Genomic DNA, 10,576 nt, shown 5'->3' with positions numbered 1-10,576 from the left:
GTGCGGATTCATGTTCACCACCAGGTGACGTCGGGACATCTAGTGTTGGCTCAAAGTGTCACAAGTCGTTCCGTCCAACTTCCTTGTCGTCGAGATTCCCGTGTCCTTCTCTTCGTTTTCCTCACGTCAACAACTAGTTTCGTATAACTGACTATTCTTCAGCAATAGCAACTGCACTGGTGTAGCCCAGTGGTTACTTCTTCGTCCCTACGTGGGCTCGAACCGCGGGCGCCGTGCAGTGTTTTCGTTCCCTTATTTTCATTCTGTGACCAAAATTACCTTGTAAATTTATTATTAGGCTTTAAGTGTGATTAAATCTTGTTCAGGGCCATCTTCTAACCTCCATACTGATTTTTGTCTCCCTCGCTAATGTACTGTATATGCTTTGTGTCGATGAAAAAAATATCGCTGTCACGACTCAAAGTGCCACAAATAGTTCAGTTCAAACTTCCTTGTCGTCGACAGTCCCCCGTGTCCTTAATTTAAGTTCCTCCCGACAACAAGTAGAGTTGTGTATAAGTACGTATTTTTCAGCTGTAATAGACGCACTGGTGTAGCTCAGTGGTTACTTCACCAAGAATCAATTCTACCGCAGAATTCGCCTCTTCTCCATCCCTACTTGGGATCGAACCACGGGCGCAGTCCAGTGTTTTGGGTGTTCTGTTTTTTCATTTTGAGACCAAATTTACTTTGACAATTAATTATTAGACTTTAAGTGTTGTTAAGTGTTCTTTCGCACTATCTTCGGACCTCGATATTGACTCATGGCAATTGAAATTTGAATCACAAGAATAAGATGTTTTGCCAACATATAACACTGGTGTACTTCAGTGGTTCCGTCCTCAATAAAAAGGCGATTTTTGATAAGACGACTATGGGATGTGTTTTTCGTGACACTGTGGCGGACTGCCACAACACTGAATTTACTTTACCACGGAATTATGGTTAAGTAAATTCTCATTCATTTTATTTCTAGTAATATTATACACCTTACCAATAATACTTTTGTTGCATATCCTTCCTTCCGCAGAGAAACAGGTACGAGGCACTTTTATTTGGCAAACCGATTAACTATACTGTCACTGCGATTGGAAGTACAGTACATTCTGTCTACTGTACTGTATATAGCGGAATAAGTTATACAGTAGATATAATATTTTGCTCTTAGTTGTTCTTCACCTTTGAAATACATATTATTCACTAATTGATAATTCCACGACGAATTTTACTGGAGTAAAATAAGATTTCAAGACCACTCGCGTCAGTTACTCAACAGTGACTCTTATTGGTTCTTGTGAAACAGCGTGTGAATGTTGACTTCTGTCGGGTGCGCAGGGGGCAGTACTCTACACATACTGTACATTAGAAATACAGCAATAGCGGTGCACGTTAAGTAAAATTTCCATTGCTTCTTCAATTGTGTTTTTAACTTAAAAGTGCAGAATCCATGATATCGTAAAACCGATGATACACTGACATCCCGTGGTTCTTTTCATTACTCTTTCAACCTTTTGCAAAAATAATTTGCCATGGTATTAAATACAAGAAAGACAATGTCATACCAGCAAAATAAACGTCACAACAGTTTGAGAATAGGCGCTGCAGAAAATGGATGGATCGACATTATATATACATTAATATTACATGCGAGGAGGGGGACGGTTGAAGGTAAACAACAATGACGTCTACATTGACGTTAGTTCCTGTCGCGCATGCGTATAGTCAGCATTTATGCTCTTGATAAATGTTGTGGGAGGGTCCAGACCTCGGCGTAAGTAGATCTTTGTTCGTCACAGTGAAAAATGCTGTCCCAAAATGTAGCTGACTGTGCATAGCCTATCGATTTATAACTAACTTTAGGCTGGTGGTATGAATCATTGCAATGTCCATCTATTTGCCACCCATAAGGTAAAATGTTTTGGGAAACATCTGCAAAGAACCGCTGGGGCCGAACATTGTAGACATCAGGAAGGATCTAGTCCAGCTAGCTAAAAAGCGTAACTTCCGGTTGGGATCCATAAAGTACATGCAATATTCATCACATTCGTTCATATTCGTTGAAATTGTTCAAATAAAATACAAATAACATTGTAATGTCACTGCTAAAGTGTGTTTTGTTGTAGTGCGGCTGTATTTTATCTTAAATTGCCTTCAATCTAATTTCGAGCGCAGAAACCATCCTTTCCGCTACGGCGAAACGACACAGTAGTTTCCTTTAGTTGAAAATGCAGTCGAGCTGTAAAGTCGTTTCGCAACACATACACGCACACACAGCTTGTTTCTTGAAGTTGGATTGGAAGTCATCTCTGGGTTTTCTGTCAAACTCATGAACGCTCTCCTCAGTGTGGCTGTGGGAGCAAGTGAAGACGGTCTCCTTGTCCAGGACTGTCGCCAGAAATGAAGAGGTGAGTGAGTGGGACCTGTGTTCCTTGAAAGAAAACGAAACAATCAAAAGCAGTCACGTGTTTACGCAGCGTGTTTAGTACAGTTCAATACAAGCATTTGCATTCTCTTACAGCCAACAAAAAAGCCCTGATGCAGATGGGAGTACTACTGCCAACGAAGAAGGTGAAATCGACTGCTAAGTTATGTGTGAAAGAAAATATTGAAGTGCAGTACCGTCAATTTAATAATTATAGAGTTGACTGATATTGTGCCCTTTTGTGTCAGATCTTTGAATGTGTAAATTGGCCATACTGTTTTTATTAAACCCCAATCTAAAATGAGATGACTTGCCTGCATTGTGTGCGTGCGTGCGTGCACGTGTGTACAGTCTATAATGTACAGATTCATTTAATTTTTAAAAGCTGTTTCTAATAAACATCCTGCTTGTGGTTATGTGCTGCGACAGGCTCAGTCGCCACTGCAGAAGATCCAGCTGCAATTGCAGCTATCCAGTCTGCTTCCACATTCACAGATCAACCCATCAAATACTTATTCAAGACAGAGGGAGGAGTTGGACAAGTAGGAACGAGTCTTGTCATACATGTTCTTCGCCATCATCAAAATCCATATTTGTTGTGATCATGTCTTGTTCTTTATTTTTAAAATGTTTGACATGTAAAGGTTAAGGACAGAACAGTGCACTGGATGTGATCAAATCTGTCTCACAGGTCTCCGGTTCAGGGTTCCGATCACGGCTCCAGTCTTCCTGAGAAGAATCTGGATGTCCTGCCTATGTTTGCTTTCTCTGGGTACTCCAGTTTTCTCCCACATAAAAAAAAAAAAAAAAAAATGCGTGTTTGGTTTAATCGATGAGTCTAAATTGCCTTTCAGTCTGGTTAGGAGGGGAAATGGTTGTCCTGTAACTAGCTGGCGACCAGTCCAGGATGCACCCCATCTCAAGAGTAAAATGAGCTGTTAAAGGCATTTTGTCACCCATGACCCAATGAGGACAAGCGGTATGGAAATTGAGTGGATCAAAGTATTTTAATGTGGCAGTAGATTTTTGCATATGTTGGTCTTGAGGAGAAGCTGTCCACAAAATGTTTTGCAAACCCTGTGCTGTTGTTGCTGTTGGCTGGTATTTCTGTAAGAAGAGCATTGTGTACATACGTTGCTGCTTCACTGCTACTGTCACAATGATTGTAGTACAATGTAACAAAAAGCCATTCAAATGTCCCTTGAAGGCTGCAATTGTCGCATTAAGCTTTCTTAAATCTTTACAACGATGCTTTTAAGTTAAAAAAGGCACTTTCCTACCAGTAGCAACAAATGCAGGAAAGCGAGACCTTAGATACAGTCCAGTCGTTGAGTGCCACAGTGGATATATTGTTTTTTTGTATTTACAACAAAGATGCCGTTTTTTTTTTTTTTTTTTTTGTGAACCAAATATCTTATCCCGGAGTTGATTTAATTATTGTGAAATATTTAGATTTTTATACCAGTCTAATATAAAATGTTTTAATTGGAATCTCTTTTAAATGTGGTTTACAATCACCCGTGTTCCTGCACATCCATCCATCCATTTTCTAATCCGCTTATCCTCACAAGGGCCGTGGGACGTGCTGTAGCCTATCCCAGCTGTTTCGGGGTATTAGGCGGGGGACACCCCAAACTGGTGGCCAGCCATTCACAGGGCACACAGACAAACAACCATTCCCACTCACACCTTGGGACAATTTAGAGTGTTCCCTTAATCTCCCATGCATGTTTTTGGGATGTGGGAGGAAACCAGAGTACCTGAAAAAAAAACCACGCAGGCACGGGTAGAACATCCAAACTCCACACAGGAAGGTCAGAGCCGAAATCGAACCCTGTACCTCGGCACTGTGGGGCCGATGTACTAACCAGACGACCACCGAGTCGACCATTCCTGCACATACATAACCAAAAATAATAAATACATGTATTTGAATCAACACCTCCCAAATGTTTGTTTTAAAATCCTACATTTCACATTACTTGATTGCCAAACTCCTGAGTAGTCTTGGCAGTTTTGACCCACTCACTGATAACCTAAATGTCTCAGAGCCGCATTTTGTATGTGCTTCTTGTGTCTATGTGTTGTCTGTTTAGATGTAATGCGACACTTGGCAATTGTGTTTGCTTCTAGGTAACATACAGAGTGATCCAGGTGTCTGACAGCCAGTTAGAGGGTCAGGCAGATGGAGGTGCCGCAGTGAGTCTGGTCACTGGTTTCCCTGCAACCACTCAGGCTGTCACACAGGTGAGTCAACCGACATTGTGTACCAACCGCTATCCCACACACTTATAATTTAACACCGCATTGTCGGAGCCCATATTCACATAAATTTAGGAGTTCTATGTGTGTCTGTAGTGTTTTGGGACTGTTATTTCCCTCTGTGTGGTTTGTAGATATATTTTTTGTTGATCCTGAAGACAATCCTCAGGTATCTGCAGACCCATTGACAGAGCCAAGCCTTCAGGGGGAATATGAAATACATGAAGAGAAGGGTCGGTTGGGAGCTTGAATCTCGGACTCAGAAGGAGCAATGTGGTTTTCGTCCCGTCCGTGGAATAGTGGGCCAGCTCTACACCCTCAGCAGGGATCTCGAAGGGGCATGGAAGTCTGCCCAAACGGTCTACATGTGTTTTGTGGACTTGGAGAAGGCGTTCGACGGTGTCCCATGGGGAGTTTTTGTCGGGGGGGGGGGGGGGCTTTGGAAGTGTGGCATAATGAGCCCCCTGATACGGGCTGTGCTGTTCGGTCCCTGTACCGTCAATGTCAGAGTTTGGTCCGCATTGCCGGCAGTTAAATCGGATTTGTTGTCAGTGAGGTTTGGACTCCGCCAAGGGTGCCCTCTGTCACCGAATCAGTTCATAAACTTTATGGACAGAATTTCTAGGCGTTGAGGGCGCCCGGTTTGGTGGCCTCAGTATTGCATCTCTGCTTTATGCAGATGATGTGGTACTGATGGCCTCTTCAAGCCGTGATCTCGAACTGGAGCAGTTTGCAGCCAAATGTGATGCAATTGGGATGAAAATCAGCACTTCCAAATCTGAGGCCATGGTCCTCAGTCGGAAAACAGTGGCGTGCCCTCTCCAGTTTGGGGATGAGATCCTGCCCCAAGTGGAGGAGTTTAGGTATCTTGGGGTAGGATGACGGTAGGATGGATCGTGAGATCGACAGGCGGATTGGTGCAGAGTCTGCTGTGATGCAGACTCTGTGTCTGTCTGTCGTGGTGAAGAAGGAGCTGAGCCGAAATGCAAAGCTCTTTATTTACCGGTCGATCTACTTTCCCACTCCCACCTTTGGTCATGAGCTGTGGGTTGTGACTGAAAGAACAAGATCCTGGATCCAAGTGGCCGAAATGGGTTTCCTCCGCAGGGTGTCCGGGCTCTCCCATCGACATAGGGTGAGAAGCTCGGTCATCAGGGAGGGACGCAAGAGTCGAGCCGCTACCCCTCCATATTGAGACCACATAGGTTGCGGTACACTTCTGTTACGAAATTCGGAAATATTATATATGAAATAATAAAAAAATGATATTTACAAAAGATTTTGAAATATTTAAGGTCACAGGCTTGGCCTCACCCTGAAACTGCATCGCCTGCCAACCTTGGAGGGGTTGATGAATGAATGGCTTGAAATTTTTCTTGGAAAAATTCTCATCTGTTTCAGAATCAAAACGCTTGTCTCTATTTGGGCATGTTTCACGGAGAATGACTTTATAAAAGTAACCTTTCACATGCTGTCACACTTCCACGTTTTAACAGTGTCGCCAAAATGTATGAGTGCGATGCATGATGTTCTCATCAAACGGGCAAATTGAGCCAATTAGTACACTCGTTTTAACTAACCTAAGCTCCTGCTTATGGCACTGCTATATTACAAATATTTTATCGCAGGTACTCACAGGATATTGATGATCTATTTTTGGTGCCACTCCTTCCCAAAGCCACGTCCGGCTTTCGTCACTCCCTTCGGCAATACATTCTTTGTTTATATTCTCGGTACATATACATACTGTTTGAGTGTCGGGTGCCTAAAAATGTCTGACTTCCACCGTATTGGCGTTTCTCTCACTCTTAATTGCTGTGACAACCCAAGCGCCATTCCTTAATCTTTTATTTTCAACTCAAAACCTGTGCTGATGTCTGTTTGTCGTTACATTTACTGTATGTAGAAGCTTCAGTTTCATAGACAAGCTCCATCCAATTCAGTGAAAAATATAATTGACGAATAGATTTGTCAATGGCATTAAACAGTTGAACCACGTTGACGAATATCAACTACATGGCAGTGAATGAGTTCATTCATATAATTTCCTCATTTAAATTTTTTTTTCTCTTGATTATTTTCTTTTTAAACCAAAAAGTGTTTGACTTTGAATGCGCCACTTTATTATCGCATATTAGTTTGAAGCAGTTCAGCCAGTTCAGCAAATGGATACAATGAATTGATTGTCCAGTGGTGCGATTCGTTGACTGTTTGACCACATTAGTAGAATTTTTTGTTGTAATCAATGTTTCTTGGACCCCAGGCTGTCTTCTCCCAGTCAGAAGGGCTTGAAGGAGATGGCACCACTGAGACACAGTACACATACTATCCTGCCAGCATCGCTGACGCCACAACGGGGACCATGGTGACCACAGTGCAGGCATCTGACACGTTGCTCAGCCAGACTACACCCACGGGTAACCAAACTCAGTCAGCTATGTCGATACGTAAAAAAAGAATGCAATAAAATAATAGTTTACACGTGTTCCAAAACATTAAAGATTTGCAAAATTGCACCTGGTCCGTTCATCCTTGAATCTTATGATTTATTTATTTATTTTTGTTACAGGGCAGCTCTATGTGATGATGTCACCCCAGGAGGTTTTGACAGGATCCAGTCAAAGGACAATTGCACCTCGCACTCAACCATACATAGCGTACTTATATATTATTATTTACCACAATTTAAGCATAATTACCCATCATCTTATGATATGTTGTGGTTCCTAGAAAACAAGAGGCTCCTCGTGGTTCCAGGGATGAGAAACGCCGTGCGCAGCACAACGAAGGTTAGAAATTTTGACCGGCACTTTATATACAAGAGGAAGTCAGCTTGATCAAGAAAACTTGCTTCCATCTCTCCCCCCAGTTGAGCGCAGACGTCGGGACAAAATCAATAACTGGATCGTGCAGCTGTCGAAGACAATACCAGATTGCAACATTGATTACACCAAGACGGGACAGGTGTGCTGGGTTCTGTTCAATGCTCCATTCAGTCCATTCAGATTCTCTAGGGTCAGTTGAGGGATCACAATTTGTTTAAAAAGGGACACGTCAGCTGTGAAATACAGCATGAAGGCTATAAAAATCACTTTATAACATGATTAAGGTAACACGGGGATGTTAACTAATCACTCTTCCCATTTTGTCTTAGAGTAAAGGGGGAATATTGTCCAAAGCCTGTGACTACATCAAGGAACTCCGACAGAGCAACCTGAAGTTGGGGGAAGATCTCAGCGCCCTCGATCGACTTCGGATTGACAATCAGCTTCTCCGACAGGAGGTATGTTAGTGTGAGAGAGAGAGACATTCGTATAATTAAGAACCATTTTCTGGACCACCGTGCCTACAAAACTTGAAGGCATCATGCGAAATGGCAAATCACTATTTTGAGCAAGATGCGAGTCTATTGTCAAAAAATGAGGTCACAACGGGAGAATTAAGCAATTTACACAATCTTATCAAATTTCATTAAAGTCGACTGTTTTCATTACCAATATTATACACAGTATATACCGTATTTTCCACATTATAAGGTGCACCTAAAAGCATTTGATTTTCCCAAAAGCCAACAGTGCTATAATATGATGCGCCTTATGTATGTTACATAAGTCTCTTTACATTCCACATTGAGTTGTTTCCCTGTTAGTATTCATATGCCATCTAGTGGTGATTATAAGCAGGAACCAATTGTAACCTAAAAGGGTACTGTATTGTATTGTATTCCCTTTAGCATATCTCCATCTGGTGAATGCATAGCGCAATCGCAGCCATTATTATAGCTTTTATTGTATGCGCTTTATAATGCAGTGTGCCCTTTATATGAAAACATTTTTGAAATCGGCCATTCATTGAAGGTGCGCCTTACAATCCGAAGTGCCTTTTAGTGCGGAAAATATGGTAATAAAAATACTGTTAATACCAGATGTTCCTGCTGCGCAAGTGTTGGCCTCTTCTGAGCATTGTGGTGCTGCGCATGTATGGGGTACATACAATGCGATAATGAGAGTAGAAGAAAGTTACAATTGATCTCCATTCATATAACCCGCTTTTCACAGATTAGGAAGAACGTACGATTTTTAGTTTAGTCTTATTGCCTATAATGTGTGTTTGTACAGTGTCTGTGTGTGAATATTCATTATTTGAAGTATCAGTCTGAAAGTTGATGCTATTGCTCCCGTTAGCATGTCAATAAGATTTTACATTGACAGTAGAGCATTATCATTGGAAATGTTTTTTAAAATGAATCATGTCTCGAATTTAAGCAATGTATGAAATTCTTTTAGTTGTGTGTGTGTGTGTTTTTTTTTTTTTTTTCCGGTAAACGCCAACTGGGTTGTCAAACAATTAAAAGCATGATCAGACAGGGCAGAGTCATATGCATGCTACGTGCTTTTTGCGGAACTAACATGGTGGATTATGGGTACTTTCACAATGTCGGGAACTTCAAGACACAAACAGCCCTTCGGCAAGTTTTTTTTTTTTTTTTTTTTTTTTTTTTTTATGATTGCGAGAAGCCAAAATCCAAATCAGGATTAAGTTTCGATTCACTGCCCAGCCCTGCCTGAGCCTAGTGACTACCCATTGCTATGATTGCTTTTGCTATCATGCAAGGTGCAGACCGGGCATAAAGTATCGGGTCGTGCCACGTATCTCGCTTGCTTTTGTTGGTGGATGGAGAAAAGAGTTTGAACATTGATAGTCAATCTGATGACCGGTGGTTGTGTTATTACTGTGGGCCATGCTAAATGCTACTTTGGTTGAGAGTTCAAAAATTGGAGACAAATCAATGCACTCACCATTATGCAGCCCTTTTCTCCTTTCTGGCAGCTTAATGGAAGCTAGCGTTGTCGTCCCGTCAGACCTTGTAAAATTGGAAATATGACACCAGAAAAACTCGTCTTGCATTGTCGACCGCAGCATTAGGCAGATTTGCAGAGTAATTCCCCATTACTGTTCAAAAAAAGTGTTACCTCTGTTAACTGGTGCCTGCTTTGCTGTCGACATCTCTTTTTCTCAGGTAGAAGACTGGAAATCCAAGAATCAGATCCTGAGGAATGTGCTACGTCAGCATGGAATTGTGGGATCATCCAGTACGGACCCACAGTGAAAAGGCTTTGAGGAGCAGCTTTTTGAAGACAACCGCACACGGGCCAAAACAGTACTTGAAATGCTTTGACTGAGACTCGTGAGGCTTGTCAAGCGTGCATGATGTATAAGGAAATAATTGAATATTGTCCTAAATATTCAACCCATTGTCTGAAAATGACACCTTTAATATTTTTAAGGGTTTAAAAGTACTTATTTTATGCCAATCTTCATTGCATTTCATTTGAAAGCGATGAACCGGTCGTCAAATACCTTCCTCCTACAGCTGTTAGTTCAGCAGTCTCTTTAGAAAGCTCCATGTGATGACTGACTGACGGCCTTTCCACATTGCACTTAGCAACCCGCAGCGCGCCATTGAGCAAGCCATTCATTGCTTATGTGCTACAAGGATGGAACGTCGCGTTGCACAAAGTAGGTGCCTGCTGACGTCACTGTAATACCACTCTCAAATTGAAAAATCAGGGGCTAGCGGAGTGATTTCAGAGTGCGAACAGCAGGACTAGCCTCCCTGTTACTTTCTCGTACTCTCTGTTGCTACACAAGCACTTCTAAATACTGGCTTGCTTGTTGTTGCGCGCTACCCCCAAAAAACAAGTGCAGTGTGAAAAGGCCTTAATACGACGTTTACATTATGTTCCTGTGGCAGTACATATATACAAACTCAACTCAACTGTATTTATAGTACTTTCAAACAGCCATCGCTGCATACAAAGTGCTGTACATGGAGCAGCTATCATATATACAACAAATATTCTCCAAAGCTACCTGGCGTCCATGTGTAGG

The 10,576-nt window shown here is 42.0% G+C and overlaps 1 protein-coding gene across 2 annotated transcripts; it reads left to right on the top strand.

Annotated features, from left to right (window-relative positions):
- Nucleotides 1-1,683: 1,683 nt before the first annotated feature.
- usf1 (upstream transcription factor 1) lies at nucleotides 1,684-10,377 on the top strand. Of its 2 annotated transcripts, none has more exons than XM_019861588.1 (11): nucleotides 1,684-1,771; nucleotides 2,344-2,405; nucleotides 2,519-2,568; nucleotides 2,852-2,964; nucleotides 4,556-4,669; nucleotides 6,948-7,101; nucleotides 7,254-7,341; nucleotides 7,415-7,473; nucleotides 7,554-7,648; nucleotides 7,839-7,967; nucleotides 9,705-10,377. In XM_019861588.1, exons 2-11 carry the CDS (start codon nucleotides 2,398-2,400, stop codon nucleotides 9,792-9,794), a joined length of 900 nt encoding a protein of 299 aa, XP_019717147.1. In that variant the 5' UTR covers nucleotides 1,684-1,771; nucleotides 2,344-2,397; the 3' UTR covers nucleotides 9,795-10,377. The 2 variants fall into 2 exon arrangements, with proteins under 2 accessions (XP_019717147.1, XP_019717146.1); XM_019861587.1 differs by lacking the exon at nucleotides 1,684-1,771 and adding an exon at nucleotides 1,778-1,908.
- Nucleotides 10,378-10,576: the final 199 nt, after the last annotated feature.

Source organism: Hippocampus comes, unplaced genomic scaffold (assembly GCF_001891065.2).
Source record: "Hippocampus comes isolate QL1 unplaced genomic scaffold, H_comes_QL1_v1.1 scaffold122, whole genome shotgun sequence".
NCBI classification, from domain to species: Eukaryota; Metazoa; Chordata; class Actinopteri; order Syngnathiformes; family Syngnathidae; genus Hippocampus; species Hippocampus comes.
The sequence above is the reverse complement of the archived record's forward strand: the minus strand, read 5'-3'. Positions and strand labels throughout refer to the sequence as shown.